This window comes from Staurois parvus, unplaced genomic scaffold, assembly GCF_062004578.1.
Source record: "Staurois parvus isolate SC_StPar_1 unplaced genomic scaffold, SC_StPar_1.0 ptg000159l, whole genome shotgun sequence".
NCBI lineage: Eukaryota > Metazoa > Chordata > Amphibia > Anura > Ranidae > Staurois > Staurois parvus.
Genome location: NW_028317955.1, coordinates 1,510,931 through 1,529,241, shown reverse-complemented (window position 1 = coordinate 1,529,241; position 18,311 = coordinate 1,510,931). Strand labels below are relative to the sequence as shown.

General features: G+C 42.8%; 1 protein-coding gene and 1 long non-coding RNA gene across 3 annotated transcripts in view; one reads left to right on the top strand and one right to left on the bottom strand.

Moving 5' to 3' along the window:
* Nucleotides 1–18,311, top strand: part of LOC149463088 (uncharacterized) — a 547,928-nt gene that overhangs the window by 294,000 nt on the left and 235,617 nt on the right. The window lies entirely within an intron of this gene.
* On the bottom strand, nucleotides 4,480–5,223 carry LOC149463102 (protein kinase C delta type-like). The gene has a single exon (XM_089675903.1). The coding sequence runs from the start codon at nucleotides 5,221–5,223 to the stop codon at nucleotides 4,480–4,482; it is 744 nt and encodes a 247-aa protein (XP_089532029.1).

Sequence of the window (18,311 nt, the reverse complement as noted above, 5' to 3'; positions counted from 1 at the left end):
CCTTCCTCATTTTTTCTGAATCATTGCAGTGATCAGCGTCTTGAAGTGGGACTGTGATAGTGCTGTAGGCAATCTGATACCAACTGACACTGACATCACCAGTGACACTATTAGAAAGATCAATAATAGTACTTTACACTGTCACTGTGCGAATGACGTTTACTGGGAAGGGGCTAACATTCTGGGGTAATCAAAGGGTTAAGTGTGTGCTTATGAATTTACTGAAAACTAAAAATGTTTTTACTAAAATCTGTTCCTTCTTCTTGCTTTGCAGGGAGAAGAAACAGACAGATCATTCCCTCTGTACAGAAGCCTGTGTTTTTGCTAACACAGGGCTCTGGGCTGTGATTGGACACAGCAGATCAGCAGGTGTCAGCCACGAATCATTGGCTGACACCTGCTGCCAAAATCCTGCTGTTGAGGTGCATTACAGCCCATTAAAGTTTGCAGTTGATGAATGTTTGGGGTAATGTCTGGGCCACCGGTGGATGGACAGAGGGAGGGGGCTGAGAATGGTGTGGGGCTACAGCACTCTCCTTCTCTGTCAAAAGCTCTGGACTGTGGGAGGAGCCAAGGCGTTATCGAATACAGTGCACTGAGGAGCCTGGAAGTGGGCGGAGCTCACAGAGCAACCTGCGGGTAGGTCACAGCGCTGGACTGACCCTGTTGGAGCTCTGTGAGCTCCGACCGCTTCCAGGCTCCTCAGTGCGCTGTATTCACATATTTGTTTCCTGTTTATTAGCGCTGCACCTTTATTTCTATGTTTATGTAGTGGAAGAAGAGGGTTTGCCACTTTGTGCTAGCTGCTTATTTACTTCTTTGCACTCACTACATAGCGGAACGCAATTGTGGGGTGTTGCAGCATTGGGTGGATGTGGCCACAGCGAACAGAGATAACGGCTAGCGCAGCGCTATCTGCTTCAGTAGAACTGCCTTTATTTGTGTTGTTTAGGCGTGTTACATGAGCAATGCAACATTTTGGAACCTGCAAGGGACCTTCATCACGCCAAGTGACAGAGAGACGCCTTTCAGTTGCAGCTTGTGAAACCTTGCGGCTGCAGCTGGACAGGATAATGCACCTAGAGCTACTAACATTTAGGGCAGTATGCACCCAGGGACGAATGATCGCAATGCAGATTGCTGGCTTTCTGGGCATTCGTCTCTGGGTGTATAGTCCCCTAAATGTTCGTAGGATTGGGTGCACCTTCCACCAGCTGTCAGTTTCCCATAGACTTTTCCAGTCTGCCAGCAGTGGGACTGGATGGTGCACCTGTGCCCTCCACCCTCACTTAAACACCAGAGTTGCATGCACTAGGTGGCAGAGAGTCTGTCCAGGCATGAAAGAGTGTATGAGAACAGGCAGTCCATCCCATCAGGTGAAATTGATCCACAAAGAACTGAGCCTGGAGTCAGGGGACTGGGGAGCCAAACTGTGTACAGACTTAGTGCAGGTTGACACCGGCATTGCACAGTAACGCGCTGTGTGTCCCTGTGCAGTTCAGTGCGATGCAATTTAAAAACGCACTGAAACTGGATCACATGGTTGTAAGCTCCAACGAGCCGGGCCCTCTCAGTCCTTCTGTATTCATTTGTATTGGAATTGTACAGTCTGCCCTTATGTTGTAAAGCGCTGCGTAAGCTGTTGGCGCTATATAAATCCTGTATTATAATAATAAAAAACATGGCTCTGCGGTACCATGCATTTTGGTGCAGGCAAACACACTGTATTTGTGATGTGTGTTTGGAGTGTCGTTAGGAATCTATTGCCACCCACAGCAGTGTTCTTGTGTGAACCAGGGCTGGGGCCCTTGTGCAGGGTGACTGGTCTTGTCTACACCCCCCCATAGATTTTTGCAGGCAACCTGTGATGGGTGTGACCACTAAAAATTCTGTTAAACCATCTACACATTGCTATATACCCCCTTCTAGCAAACTTCCCATATAAACAGGGATTTTTTCACTCATGTGAAGAAAAAAAAAAAAAAAAAATTTAAATATCACTGCAAACTATAGATAAAGTGCATAATTACCCTAAAACAAACAGATTCCAGCTTGTAATCAACCACATATGTACAGAGTGTCCTTAGATTGGTATCCTCTTGTCCCTCAGGACCTCACAAACAGACCAGGAATCATTATGTGAATTATAATCATATATAAAATTTATTGTAGCCACTTACATATAAAAACGATAAGATCAGCAAGACATCATCAAACTCCTCATGCCCAGTATACGATCCCCTTTCCGTGTGTAGAGGGTCTCCCGATCACCAGGTAATTCCCCCTTGCTACTCCTATCCAGCACTATCACTTTGTAGCTCTGGGGGACACCTGAAGTGCACCGTTACTCTCCAGACCTCCAACACGGAAACGGTGCACTTCAGGTGTCCCCCAGAGCTACAAAGTGATAGTGCTGGATAGGAGTAGCAAGGGGGAATTACCTGGTGATCGGGAGACCCTCTACACACGGAAAGGGGATCGTATACTGGGCATGAGGAGTTTGATGATGTCTTGCTGATCTTATCGTTTTTATATGTAAGTGGCTACAATAAATTTTATATATGATTATAATTCACATAATGATTCCTGGTCTGTTTGTGAGGTCCTGAGGGACAAGAGGATACCAATCTAAGGACACTCTGTACATATGTGGTTGATTACAAGCTGGAATTTGTTTGTTTTAGGGTAATTATGCACTTTATATATAGTTTGCAGTGATATTTAAAATTTTTTTTTTTTTTTCTTCACATGAGTGCTGTGACACTGGAGTGTTTTTTTTTTGCATGATACACGTGTGGCACTTTAGTTCTGGGATTTAAAAGGTAATATACTATGTTGAGATTTTGTTTTTTGAGGTATTTGAAGAGCACCTGTGATTGATTTGCATCTTCTTCAGTGGAGTAGGAAGCGTCTTCCTATCAAGAAATTGATCTTTGTTTGGACACATTATTTGGACACTTTGCATATTGGGACTTTATTTTATTTTTGTTCTTTTATATATATTTGATATTTTTTATTTTTGGGTAAACTCTTTGGGTCTTGATTTTTTCACTATAATTGTGGGTTTTTGGGTTTAAGTAAATGAATATATGTTTTATTAGTACTTCAGGGGAAGGATATTGATATGACTTTAAGGGATTTCTGAGGATTTTATATATGTGTGTGTGCTGATTTATACTTATTACATTGCTATATACCTCCTTCTAGCAAACTTTCCATAGAAACAGGGATTTTTCGTTCACATACATTTCAATGCATGTTTAAGCCGGCCAACTACGTCAAAGTAATCCCTCTCTGGCCAGTTCCTACCTTAATCTCTATCTATCTATCTATCTATCTATCTATCTATCTATCTATCTATCTATCTATGCATTCAGTCGTATCCGACCCTTGGCAATTGCATGGACCGTCACTCGTAAGCGACCTTTTCCATGAATTTTCTTAGCAATTATTTTACAGGGTAGGTTGCCATGTCTTAATCCAACCCCTACCATGCCTGAGATCCCACATGGCCAGGGATGAAACTAGGACAATTAAGACAGGAGCCAATGAACCTACCAGCATGTCTTTGGAGTGTGGGAGGAAACCGGAGTACCCGGAGGAAACCCACGCGAACACAGGGAGAAAATGCTAAATCCATGCAGTAGGCGCCATGGTTGGAAATCGAACCCATGACCCAATTACTGCAAGGCAGAAGTGCTAACCACTAAGCCACTGTGCCGCCCATCTATCTATCAATATTATCTATTCCATAAATCTTTCCCACGCAGGGGCATCCACCATCAAACAAATGAAACAATATTCAGCCATCTGGCTTGTACATCGATTTCCGTCTGTCTCCTGCAGACTCTATCCGAAATGGCTTTCCCGCACACAGCTCGCCAATAGCACACAGCTTGTCTGGCTTCCACCTCTACTAGGTGAAGCCCACCTGACTCCAAGGCAGAGCCCTCCTGTGTGCCAGGGTGGAGCCCTCCTGTCTGCTGGGGTGGAGCCCAGAATCATGGCCTGGACTCCACAAAAAAGCCTGCACACACCTGTGCAATCAGCGTGCTGGCTGCTCTCAAAACATGGGCCCAGGATTGGAGATTTCATCCCTCCCAAATCTCTTTGAAATCTCCAGGCTACAGGTCCCAAAACAGGCTTTACAAGCCAAAGAGGAAACTGATAAACCAGTTTCCTCTGAATTACAACTGCCTGGAGCCCCTCAACCTCTATAGTCGAGAATCCTGGGTCACCACTGTGATTTCCACCGTGGCAGGATAGCGCACTATCTATCTATCTATCTATCTATCTATCTATCTATCTATCTATCTATCTATCTATCTATCTATCTATCTTATCTATCTATCCTATCTATCTATCTGTCTGTCTATCTATCTATCATCATATCTAATTTACATTTTTTGTTCACTGTTGTGAACTTTTTAGTTGACCACCCATTGAAGGATGGCCCTCTGGTTGTGGTGGTGGTGAGGATCAGGCTTGTCTCGCCTTCATTCTCTCACTAATGTATTCAAAGGCCTTAAAATACTCCTGATGCAATGAGTCAATTGGCATCTCCAGGTCTTTGGACAGAAAAGTATCCACTTCAATGATTTCCTGCAGTGGTTCCTTGAGAATAGGTTCCAATGTACTTTGTACGAGTGATGGTCCTTCTTCTATCTCTTCCCAGTCAATACCCTTGAAGAAAGGGTGTGATCTGAGATTGCACACCAGGTGCGCACGTTGCTCTTGGTCATGACGTAAAAGTCTGAGTAAGAGATCTTGCAGATAAAAGTTCAAGTGCCGTAGGAAATAGGGTTCCGTGGCGTACATGGAAGTAACCAACTGCTCTTCAGTCTCCTGTCCAGTATAAAAAGGATGCTCGCCTAAGGCCATCTCATATACTATTATCCCAAATGAGAAATAGTCAGCCGGGTAATAGTATGGCCTTTGATAATAGACTTCAGGGGCCATGTAACATAGCGTCCCCACGCAACTTTTGACTCTGTTTTTCTCCGTGACGAACATTGCCGACAGGCCGAAATCGGCAATCTTGACGTGCCCGGCGTTATCCAGAAGAATGTTCTCTGGTTTTAGATCTCTGTGGACAATCTGAAGAGAATGAAGGTGCTGCAGTCCACAGAGAATTTCGGCAGTAACACATCTTAAGGTTACTTCATCAAGTGGAGCTGAATCTCTTATGAATTTTTCAAGATCTCCTCCGCCCAGGAACTCCATAGCAAAGACGAGATGAGTCTCTGTTTGAAAGGAGCAGTAGAGATGTGCGAAAAATGAGTATCTGTTGCACATTTCCATTATGTAGCTCTCTGTAATGACGCAGCTGGGATCCTGTCGAAGTAATGGTCTTTTTTTAACCATTTTCACTGCTAGCTTCTGCTTAATGTCAGGATGAGAGGCCAACACTACTTTTCCAAAGCTCCCCTGTCCTAGTACTCTATGGAAGGTGAAACTTTCCAGGCTGAGTTTGTAGGACTGGTCGGTAGGTGAAGTAGATTTGACCAGTGAAGCCTCCTTACTCTCACTGGTATGTGAAGTATTGGGAGGTTTCTTGTCCTCCATCGATGTAGCTTGCTGAATTTGCGCAGTGTCTTTGTTGGATGGGATCTCATTTTTGCCTGGAGACAGAGAAAAAAAGTATTATTTCTACTTCCACATCATTTATGTGAAACTGCGGCCATTTAAAGGCATATATGTCTTTATTATTTTGCATAAATTTAGCAAACATAGTATGAGAGGTAAACAGAACATGTACAAGTAGATAAATAACAAAAAAAAAAACATCACAGATGAGGTAACTGCGGCCATTTAAATGTCTTTTTTTTCTTTTACATATGGAAGGGAATCTTTGTTGTGACACTAATCTTATGTGACACGTTGTCCTTTATGGCAGTTCTATCCATTCCTAGACAATATGGTTCTCAGCCCTGGGGATCTATTGTCAGTGCATGGCTTTCTAAAACCCGTAACATCCCTAAGGGCTCGTTCACACTTGACTTTCTTTCTAACTCTTGCCAAACGCCCCTATAGCCTTGGACAGGCGTTAGACAGGCGTATGGGAAGCGTTTTTAACGTTCCCCAAACGCCCCATGCGCTTTTTTGAATCTGTTAGACATTTGCCAAGCGTAAAAACCGCACCACAAACGCTTATAATGAAGTTAAATGGTGTTAACGTTCCGCAACTGCCTCGCAACCGCTCCGCAAACGCCACCATAGACTTGAATGGGAGGCTTCAACTCCTCCTGACTCCACATGAAGCGTCAGTTTTGCCGCAACGCTAACGCTTCAGTGTGAACAGCACTATGTGCTGCCATGTGCAGAATTTTCATAAGCGTTTGAGAAGCTTTAAAAACGCTTCCCAAAGGTCCGTCTGACACCTGCTGACAAAGCTCGTGTGAGCTGAGCCTGACAGCTATGAAATGCTGAGTAACCGTACTTACACTTTCAGACCACCAAAAGATAGCAATCCTAATGTGATATCTGACCATATTGAGATCTTACTGCCAAAGAGCAATGATCAGCTACAATGGGGAATCCATACTGGCCCATTCCATACTCAGGCTGCGCTTTCTGCTAAGTAACTCTTGTGCTCTAGGGCTTGTTTACATCACATCCATTGAGCTACGTTTTTTCTACACACCCCCCCTACAATACAGCATGTTGTACTTTTCATAAACGCACATGCAGTGCAATGGGGTAAACGAGGCTTATTGAAATGCATTGTTTTTCTTGTATATGCATTCATACTACGTTCAATGCATGTGGTGTAAATGAGCCCTAAGCTGTTCCTCCCTCTCAATGCAATTCCATCAATCTGCTTATCTTCATTGACTAAATATAAATGTAACACTATGTTGTATTTGGTTGTGAGTCCGTAGTTGTGGATGACACCCCAACTTTCCTAACGATTTAGAAATGTGTGTGTAGAAAAATATGACAAAGCGGAATGAATGGTCTGCTCCTGCAGCCCCCAGTCTGCCTGGTCATACAGATCCTAGGACACAACTGTCTATAGGAATGGTCCTAGTGAATGGGAATGTCATGGGGGGGGGGGGGCAGTGTAAGGTCTCATTGCTATTGAAGGGTCCTGTATACACAGCCTGTCACTGGGGAGGGGCTCACACTGACTTTGTATTTATCCATAGACCATGTATGCCTCCTGCACACCTGACCCCTGACCCCTGCAGCCCAACTGTCACCTGAATTCAACTGAGGGCAGGCTGACAAATGCTGCTGCTAATGACAAGTGCTATTACTGGCAGGACCTCCAGGTACCTGACGGGGTCTTAACTCTCCCCTACTCTCTACCCGGTGACCCCATTATGTGTATGTATAGTGACCCCAATATATATGTAATTGGTGATAAATGTTGTATACCCTTACAGTGCCCTGCATTATATCTCAACAGACTAGTACTTACTTTCTGCGTCTTCTTCTTCTAATTTTGTCTGAGAAAAGGGGCAACATCTAGCCAGACACTGCCAAAATCTTTTCCCAGCTGCCCTAAATCTCCCCCTTTTAGGGGCAGAATCTTGGGGCTGTGATGCTGTTCTGTGGTCCTCTGTTAAGGGTCCCACTGTTTGTAATGTAAAAGGCTCCTCCTTGTTGGTTTTCAGGAGGTCCTTCACATTATTTGCTCTCTTTCTCGTAAATAGCCGCTTCATGATTACAAATGACAAAGCTGCACAGAGAAAGAGAAATCGCTTCCACTCCTGGTAGCGTACACAAAGGGAATGACTGCAAGCTGAGGGGGCGGAGCTAAGTGGTGATGACATCAGAGTTCTGGTAGCTATGGAAACAAGGTGACATGACCCTGGCTTGGAAGGTACATGACCATATATGGAAAAAACATTGTGCTTCCTATGTGGTGTTTGTAGATCACATTTTTTGGGTCATTTTTTTTCAAGTAAACAAAATGTGGGACATCTTTGCTCAGCTTACATCTGTATTATTCATGTTTTATGTATCCAGCGCCCAATGAAATCATGTTATTCCTGTCTATGGATGGGATTCACAAAGTTATACACCAGGACAAGGTTCTATTTTTAGCCCTGTACCTGCCATGTTCTGATCTGCTGGCTCCCAACTGAAATTAATGGTCATGTGATCTTAGCCTGCGGGAGGGGGGAGGGGAAGAAGACATTTTGGCCATTTAGTGTGTAGTCCGTTGAGTGCCAGGCTGTAATATTCCTTCATTATGAGGACATTGGTCAGATTTCAACGCTGAGATAGAATGACAACTGGTCATGTAACGCTGTATACTAATGGATTTCATATACCCTTTTTTTTTAGAAATTGAACTTTCTTTTGGTGATGTTTAATATCCACTGTTTTTGTTTTTTGTTTTTTTTTTACTATATAAAGGAAAAAGAATGTTGAAAATTGGACAATATGGTAGTCCTCAGCCCTGGATATCTATTCTCAGTGCATGGCTTTTATAAGTCCCCATGACATCCCTTAGGTCACCAAGACATAGCAATCTTAATGTGATATCTGACCACACTGAGATCTTAGCCCCAAAGACCACTGATCAGCTACAAAGGGGAAGCCATACCGGCCCATTCCATCCTCAGGCTGCGCTTCCTGCTTAGTAGCACTCGGGCTGTAAGGCTTGTTTACACCATATCCATTGACTGACTGGGTTTTTCTGCATACCACCGCACATGTATGGTGTGAAGAAATCTTTAAGCCGGCCATAGATGAGTCGAAAACCGAACATTCTGTCGATTGAAAAATGAGAATAGCCCATACAAGTGTGCCATCATTTGTTTGATTTTTCTAAAATAAATTGCGGCATGTTGGGTCTGGCACTTTCAATTGCTGCATGAAAATCGCATCTCGCAGCAGGCACACTAATAATGCGAAAACCAAACGATTCTACGTTCAACAAGAATTTTCGCTTGGTTTTCGATCCTATCTATGGCCGGCTTTACTGTCCTCCCTCTCAATGCAATTCCATTTGCAGACCCTTGCTGTTTCCTTATGTTCCCTGTTGTTATTATGTCAGTGTCACTGAGGAGCTGCCACTAAAGTATATGGACCATTACAGACTTTTATGGACTTTTGGGTTATTTTAGCTTCATTTTGTATCATATATGCACCAGTGGTTGCTTCTGATTATACTATACTCCTTATTTACTTCTATCAATTCCATCATTCTGCTTATCCTAATTGAAAATCCACTGTCCTGTGTCTGGTGTCATCTCAGTAGTTGCGGATGCTGCCCCAACTTTCTTGATGTGTTAGAAATATTTGTATATGAAATAAATCTATACAGTGCTGTAAAAGAAAATATTTGCCCCCTTCCTATTTTTTTTTTGCATGTTTGTCACACTTTAATGATTTTGACCATCAAACAGATTTAGTGTGTGCGTGTCTCAATCCAGAGCGCTACGGTCTAGTTCACATTAGATGCAGTCCTGAGCCTTTTTTGCTGCATCAAAAAAATGCATGCACGGTGTTTTCCATGTACTCCAATGGCCCTAGTTCACACCAGTGCAGTCAGTTCCAGTCGGTTTCCAGTGCAGAAAAAAAAGTAGAACATGCTGCATTTTTTTATACAGAACTGTACTGAAACAGCAAACTTCATGAAAACTGCGTGTGGTGTGAACTGTCAGCAAAAATGTATCTTTAATGCATCCGGAGTGCATTATTGTGCTGTAAACTGGCCCTAAGTGTTCTTTTTCTCTGCTACCTCGTTCCTGTGCTATCTGTTTGAGTCACACCTGTCAGATTTTCATGACCCCAAGAGAAAAAAGGTGACACATGATGGAGCTCCAGCACACAGCCTTTGATGAACAACCTAATTTCTGTTCCTGTGTGATGTGTAAGGGGGAGGGGGGGTGTCCCTTCCCTCCAATCAGCTCTCAATGAGCTCTGAAGACTGTAACTTCAGCTCTCTGCTCTCTGCTTTCTGAAAGCTCAGACATGCTGTAAAAATTCATACACACACAAACAGTGCTGTCAAATAAGTATTTGCCCCCTTCCTGTTTTTTTTTTTTTTGCATATTTGTCTCACTTAGATGATTCAGACTGTCAAACACATTTTAATATTACATGAAGAAAACCAGACTAAGTACAAAGTGCAGTTTTTAAGTGATGTGACGCTTTCATTTTATTAAGGGAAAAACAATCTGTCCAAACCTGCCTGGCCCTATGTGAAAAAGTAAATGCCCCCTAAACCTAATAAATGGTTGTGCCTCCCTTGGTGGCAACAACTGCAGTTAAGCATTTGCAATGATTGGCAATGAGCCTTTCACACCACTGTGGAGGGATTTTGGCCCACTCTTCTTTGCAGAATTGTTTTCATTCAGCCACCTTGGAGGGTTTTCCAGCATGAAAGGCCTTTTTAAGGTCATGCCACAGCATCTCAATGGGATTTAAGTCTGGACTTTGACTTGGTCACTCCAAAACCTTAATATTCCAGCTTTCTTTTAGTGGCATTTGATCACCACTGAGGTTTTTACATTTTTAAGTTATAAACCGAAAAAAGATAGAGCATTTTGAAAAAAAACCCAATATATTTTACTTTGTTACAGAAAAATATCCAATAAAGAAATTAAAACCACATTTCTTCATGAATTTATGCCAAAATGTATTCTGCTACGTCTTTGGTAAAAAAAAAAAAAATCCCAGTAAGTGTATATTGATTGGTTTGTGTGAACGTTATGGCGCCTACAAACTATGGTATAAATAAACTGGAAATTTTTATTTATACTAGTAATTGCAGTGATCAGCAAAAGAGAAAAAGGAGAGAAGCGCCTCTAAGTGCAATAAGTCTTTTAATTCAAGTCTAAATGTAGAAACACTCACATGTGTGAAGTAATGATAAGCATAAAAACCGTGGATAACAATAGTTAACGGTGGGGTGGTAACCCGGGTGAAGAGCCGTCATCTCTCTGCGATGTGGGGAGGTCAGCTCTCGGCTGGAACAGCGTGGTGGCTGGAGGGGAACAGCGGTGAGGCCGGCCGGCGTGCACGTCCTCCCTCAGAGCCAGATGGAACGCACGCTGGAATGTAGCGGCTGTGTGGCCGTGATGACGTCAGATCCCAGGGTGCACTGCAATGCGTTTCGGAGCATGCACTGGCCGTGGAAGGCGGAAGTGCACTCCTTTTTCAAGCAGGGGGAGGTGGATGAACACGGGTGAATATATAGGGAACGTGAGTCTAATTGATCAATTGACCAATTAACCAGTGATTTACCATTGCTGTCAGGTGAATAGTGTAAAGTCATGGATGTTAAATGGGGGGTAAAGGAAACCAAATGGAAAAAAGAGAGGATGTAATAAATAAGAAAACAGAAGACGAAAGAAAAATGATGAAATGGAAAAAAATAAATAAATAAATAAAAAAATTATGAAAAAAATAATTAAAAAAAAGAGAAAAAAAAAAATTAATGAAATGAAAAATGACGTTAATAAAAGATTTTTGAACAGCTGAAAATCGAAGAAACTATGTGAAAAAAGTTGATGGGGGTAATAAGAATAAAAAAAAAAAATTATATTCTGGGAGATTAGTGGGGTAAAATGTTTACCTTGCAGCACTGGCACATCAATTATGTATCAGTAGTGAGCAGATATTTAGTGGTAATACAGCATGTTTGCAAGGTGGGATATGGTTATGGCTCTACAGGAGCTTCATAATAATTCTAACATATATACATGTTGCTAGCGGGTATATTGACAATGGGTGTTAACATGGTAAGATGATAAACATATTGGTAATAATACATGCAAATGACATTATAAAGAGTAAATTACATTGTAAAAAATAGTAAAAAACAGAATAAAATATAAATAATGAACAAAAGGTTATAAATAATAAACTAAAAATGAATTAAAAAAAAAAAATTCGATAAAAAAATTTGATTAAAAAAATAAAAATAAAGGGGGGAAGTATCATTGTGAGTGTTGAGTGACTGTGAATGGGAGATTGTAGTGTTTATAGTATAGTGTTAATGTCTAATTCCTCGTTGAGTCCACCTGGAGACAATGTATCTAATGTAAATATCCAATAAGTTTCTTGTGAACAGAGTTTTTTGAAACGATCAGACTCAGAGAGATTGTTGTGTATGGATTCTAAGACCCATACTTGTAGGCCATCAGTGGATTTTTGGTGATATTCAAGGAAGTGGCGGGGGACGCTATGTTTGTCTTTACCATCTTCAATAAGACGTCTGTGCTCGCCAAACCTTGCGCGGAGGGGTCTGATGGTGCGTCCCACATATAGGAGGCCGCAAGGGCAGGATATACAGTAGATCACATGATCAGTGGAGCAGTTGTAAAATTCTTTGAATGAATAGGTTTTTCCTTTTGTGGTGAAGTTTTTTTGTCCGTGTTTAGCGAATCGGCAAGTTTTGCATAGCGCTTTGTTGCATCTATACATGCCGACAATGGGTATGAGGCAGATTGTGTTGGGTGTGTTGGTGGGTGGGTTGTATTTGCTGGGGGCAATCTTGTTTTTAAGGTTGATGGCTTTGCGGTAGGTGTATTTTGGTTTTTTATCTAAAATGTCTATTAAATGTGGATCCTGTAGTAGTATTGGCCAATGTCTATTGATGATAGACTCCATTTTGTGAAAGTTGTTGTGGAATTTGGTTATAAATCTGACCTGGTTGGGAGGCTCTGTGCTATTGTGTGTTTGGGGTCTACCCTTGCGGTAGAAGGAGTGGGCCTCATCTACTAGCTTGTGTGGGTAACCTTTGTCTAGGAATTTCTTTATTAGGATGTCGCTCTGGAGATTGTAATCGGAATCTGTGGTGCAGTTTTGTCTGAGACGACAGAATTGTCCTTTAGGTATATTTTGGATCCATTTGGGGTGGTGGCAGCTGTTGAAGTGGAGGTATGAGTTTCCAGATACCGGTTTGAAGTGGTTTTTTGTTAATATTTGGAGATTGTCATGGTATAATTCGAGATCTAGGAATACAAGAGTATGTTTGTGGTGAGTGGAGGTGAAGGACAAAAGGATTTGAATTGCAATGGGTTACGAACTGGTCTACGTGTGATATTGGTCCATCCCAGATGACGATAATGTCATCTATGTAACGGCCGTAAAAGATGATGTGGGCTGCAAAGGGGTTATTGTGCCATATGTGTTTGTCCTCCCAGAAACTCATAGTCAAGTTTGCATATGAGGGTGCAAAGTTGGCTCCCATGGCTGTACCTTGAGTTTGTAAGTAGAAATCGTGGTTGAATGTGAAGTAATTGTGTTTGAGGCAAAATGAGGTGGCGTCTACTATAAAGGAAGATTGTTTGGGGTTGAGTGATGGATCCAAGGATAGATAGTGCTGGATGGCGGTGATGCCTACATCATGGGGTATCGAGGTGTATAGGGAGCAGACATCTAACGAGACCCAACAATAGTCGGGTTCCCAGGAGTATGTTTGGAGTAATTCTAGCAAGTGTCCGCTGTCCCGGATATATGAGTGTTGAGCCTGTGCAAGGGGTTGTAGGAAGTGGTCGATATATTGGGAGAAACCGCTAGTAATGCTCCCTGTGGCCGCTACGATTGGTCTTCCTGGTGGATTATTTGGATTTTTGTGTACTTTGGGCAGAAAGTAAAAATACGGGGTGTTGTAGAAGTCTTTAGATAGAAAAGAGGCTTCCTGCTTGGTGATGACACCATCAAGTAAGGCTGTGTTCGTTAGTAGTAGTGCGTCCTGTTTGAATTCGGGTAGTGGGTCTTTAGTTAATTTGGTATATGCTTTGGTTTTTATGCTTATGATTACTTCACACATGTGAGTGTTTCTACATTTAGACTTGAATTAAAAGACTTATTGCACTTAGAGGCGCTTCTCTGCTTTTTCTCATCTACAGAAGTTGCTACAGCTTATTTGGAAGCCTTGCCCTCAGTGCCACACGGAATCTTACGCTCTTCATACAGTAGCCACTAATACCACCATCACCCCATACTACCATTTCCCAGGACTTTGCAGTGTTTGCGCTGCTACAACCCTTCCTCATTTTTTCTGAATCATTGCAGTGATCAGCGTCTTGAAGTGGGACTGTGATAGTGCTGTAGGCAATCTGATACCAACTGACACTGACATCACCAGTGACACTATTAGAAAGATCAATAATAGTACTTTACACTGTCACTGTGCGAATGACGTTTACTGGGAAGGGGCTAACATTCTGGGGTAATCAAAGGGTTAAGTGTGTGCTTATGAATTTACTGAAAACTAAAAATGTTTTTACTAAAATCTGTTCCTTCTTCTTGCTTTGCAGGGAGAAGAAACAGACAGATCATTCCCTCTGTACAGAAGCCTGTGTTTTTGCTAACACAGGGCTCTGGGCTGTGATTGGACACAGCAGATCAGCAGGTGTCAGCCACGAATCATTGGCTGACACCTGCTGCCAAAATCCTGCTGTTGAGGTGCATTACAGCCCATTAAAGTTTGCAGTTGATGAATGTTTGGGGTAATGTCTGGGCCACCGGTGGATGGACAGAGGGAGGGGGCTGAGAATGGTGTGGGGCTACAGCACTCTCCTTCTCTGTCAAAAGCTCTGGACTGTGGGAGGAGCCAAGGCGTTATCGAATACAGTGCACTGAGGAGCCTGGAAGTGGGCGGAGCTCACAGAGCAACCTGCGGGTAGGTCACAGCGCTGGACTGACCCTGTTGGAGCTCTGTGAGCTCCGACCGCTTCCAGGCTCCTCAGTGCGCTGTATTCACATATTTGTTTCCTGTTTATTAGCGCTGCACCTTTATTTCTATGTTTATGTAGTGGAAGAAGAGGGTTTGCCACTTTGTGCTAGCTGCTTATTTACTTCTTTGCACTCACTACATAGCGGAACGCAATTGTGGGGTGTTGCAGCATTGGGTGGATGTGGCCACAGCGAACAGAGATAACGGCTAGCGCAGCGCTATCTGCTTCAGTAGAACTGCCTTTATTTGTGTTGTTTAGGCGTGTTACATGAGCAATGCAACATTTTGGAACCTGCAAGGGACCTTCATCACGCCAAGTGACAGAGAGACGCCTTTCAGTTGCAGCTTGTGAAACCTTGCGGCTGCAGCTGGACAGGATAATGCACCTAGAGCTACTAACATTTAGGGCAGTATGCACCCAGGGACGAATGATCGCAATGCAGATTGCTGGCTTTCTGGGCATTCGTCTCTGGGTGTATAGTCCCCTAAATGTTCGTAGGATTGGGTGCACCTTCCACCAGCTGTCAGTTTCCCATAGACTTTTCCAGTCTGCCAGCAGTGGGACTGGATGGTGCACCTGTGCCCTCCACCCTCACTTAAACACCAGAGTTGCATGCACTAGGTGGCAGAGAGTCTGTCCAGGCATGAAAGAGTGTATGAGAACAGGCAGTCCATCCCATCAGGTGAAATTGATCCACAAAGAACTGAGCCTGGAGTCAGGGGACTGGGGAGCCAAACTGTGTACAGACTTAGTGCAGGTTGACACCGGCATTGCACAGTAACGCGCTGTGTGTCCCTGTGCAGTTCAGTGCGATGCAATTTAAAAACGCACTGAAACTGGATCACATGGTTGTAAGCTCCAACGAGCCGGGCCCTCTCAGTCCTTCTGTATTCATTTGTATTGGAATTGTACAGTCTGCCCTTATGTTGTAAAGCGCTGCGTAAGCTGTTGGCGCTATATAAATCCTGTATTATAATAATAAAAAACATGGCTCTGCGGTACCATGCATTTTGGTGCAGGCAAACACACTGTATTTGTGATGTGTGTTTGGAGTGTCGTTAGGAATCTATTGCCACCCACAGCAGTGTTCTTGTGTGAACCAGGGCTGGGGCCCTTGTGCAGGGTGACTGGTCTTGTCTACACCCCCCCATAGATTTTTGCAGGCAACCTGTGATGGGTGTGACCACTAAAAATTCTGTTAAACCATCTACACATTGCTATATACCCCCTTCTAGCAAACTTCCCATATAAACAGGGATTTTTTCACTCATGTGAAGAAAAAAAAAAAAAAAAAATTTAAATATCACTGCAAACTATAGATAAAGTGCATAATTACCCTAAAACAAACAGATTCCAGCTTGTAATCAACCACATATGTACAGAGTGTCCTTAGATTGGTATCCTCTTGTCCCTCAGGACCTCACAAACAGACCAGGAATCATTATGTGAATTATAATCATATATAAAATTTATTGTAGCCACTTACATATAAAAACGATAAGATCAGCAAGACATCATCAAACTCCTCATGCCCAGTATACGATCCCCTTTCCGTGTGTAGAGGGTCTCCCGATCACCAGGTAATTCCCCCTTGCTACTCCTATCCAGCACTATCACTTTGTAGCTCTGGGGGACACCTGAAGTGCACCGTTACTCTCCAGACCTCCAACACGGAAACGGTGCACTTCAGGTGTCCCCCAGAGCTACAAAGTGATAGTGCTGGATAGGAGTAGCAAGGGGGAATTACCTGGTGATCGGGAGACCCTCTACACACGGAAAGGGGATCGTATACTGGGCATGAGGAGTTTGATGATGTCTTGCTGATCTTATCGTTTTTATATGTAAGTGGCTACAATAAATTTTATATATGATTATAATTCACATAATGATTCCTGGTCTGTTTGTGAGGTCCTGAGGGACAAGAGGATACCAATCTAAGGACACTCTGTACATATGTGGTTGATTACAAGCTGGAATTTGTTTGTTTTAGGGTAATTATGCACTTTATATATAGTTTGCAGTGATATTTAAAATTTTTTTTTTTTTTTCTTCACATGAGTGCTGTGACACTGGAGTGTTTTTTTTTTGCATGATACACGTGTGGCACTTTAGTTCTGGGATTTAAAAGGTAATATACTATGTTGAGATTTTGTTTTTTGAGGTATTTGAAGAGCACCTGTGATTGATTTGCATCTTCTTCAGTGGAGTAGGAAGCGTCTTCCTATCAAGAAATTGATCTTTGTTTGGACACATTATTTGGACACTTTGCATATTGGGACTTTATTTTATTTTTGTTCTTTTATATATATTTGATATTTTTTATTTTTGGGTAAACTCTTTGGGTCTTGATTTTTTCACTATAATTGTGGGTTTTTGGGTTTAAGTAAATGAATATATGTTTTATTAGTACTTCAGGGGAAGGATATTGATATGACTTTAAGGGATTTCTGAGGATTTTATATATGTGTGTGTGCTGATTTATACTTATTACATTGCTATATACCTCCTTCTAGCAAACTTTCCATAGAAACAGGGATTTTTCGTTCACATACATTTCAATGCATGTTTAAGCCGGCCAACTACGTCAAAGTAATCCCTCTCTGGCCAGTTCCTACCTTAATCTCTATCTATCTATCTATCTATCTATCTATCTATCTATCTATCTATCTATCTATCTATCTATGCATTCAGTCGTATCCGACCCTTGGCAATTGCATGGACCGTCACTCGTAAGCGACCTTTTCCATGAATTTTCTTAGCAATTATTTTACAGGGTAGGTTGCCATGTCTTAATCCAACCCCTACCATGCCTGAGATCCCACATGGCCAGGGATGAAACTAGGACAATTAAGACAGGAGCCAATGAACCTACCAGCATGTCTTTGGAGTGTGGGAGGAAACCGGAGTACCCGGAGGAAACCCACGCGAACACAGGGAGAAAATGCTAAATCCATGCAGTAGGCGCCATGGTTGGAAATCGAACCCATGACCCAATTACTGCAAGGCAGAAGTGCTAACCACTAAGCCACTGTGCCGCCCATCTATCTATCAATATTATCTATTCCATAAATCTTTCCCACGCAGGGGCATCCACCATCAAACAAATGAAACAATATTCAGCCATCTGGCTTGTACATCGATTTCCGTCTGTCTCCTGCAGACTCTATCCGAAATGGCTTTCCCGCACACAGCTCGCCAATAGCACACAGCTTGTCTGGCTTCCACCTCTACTAGGTGAAGCCCACCTGACTCCAAGGCAGAGCCCTCCTGTGTGCCAGGGTGGAGCCCTCCTGTCTGCTGGGGTGGAGCCCAGAATCATGGCCTGGACTCCACAAAAAAGCCTGCACACACCTGTGCAATCAGCGTGCTGGCTGCTCTCAAAACATGGGCCCAGGATTGGAGATTTCATCCCTCCCAAATCTCTTTGAAATCTCCAGGCTACAGGTCCCAAAACAGGCTTTACAAGCCAAAGAGGAAACTGATAAACCAGTTTCCTCTGAATTACAACTGCCTGGAGCCCCTCAACCTCTATAGTCGAGAATCCTGGGTCACCACTGTGATTTCCACCGTGGCAGGATAGCGCACTATCTATCTATCTATCTATCTATCTATCTATCTATCTATCTATCTATCTTATCTATCTATCCTATCTATCTGTCTGTC

Coding starts and splice junctions, on each gene's coding strand:
- LOC149463102 (XM_089675903.1), bottom strand. CDS start 5,223: ATGGAGTTCCTGGGCGGAGGAGATCTTGAAAAATTCATAAGAGATTCA.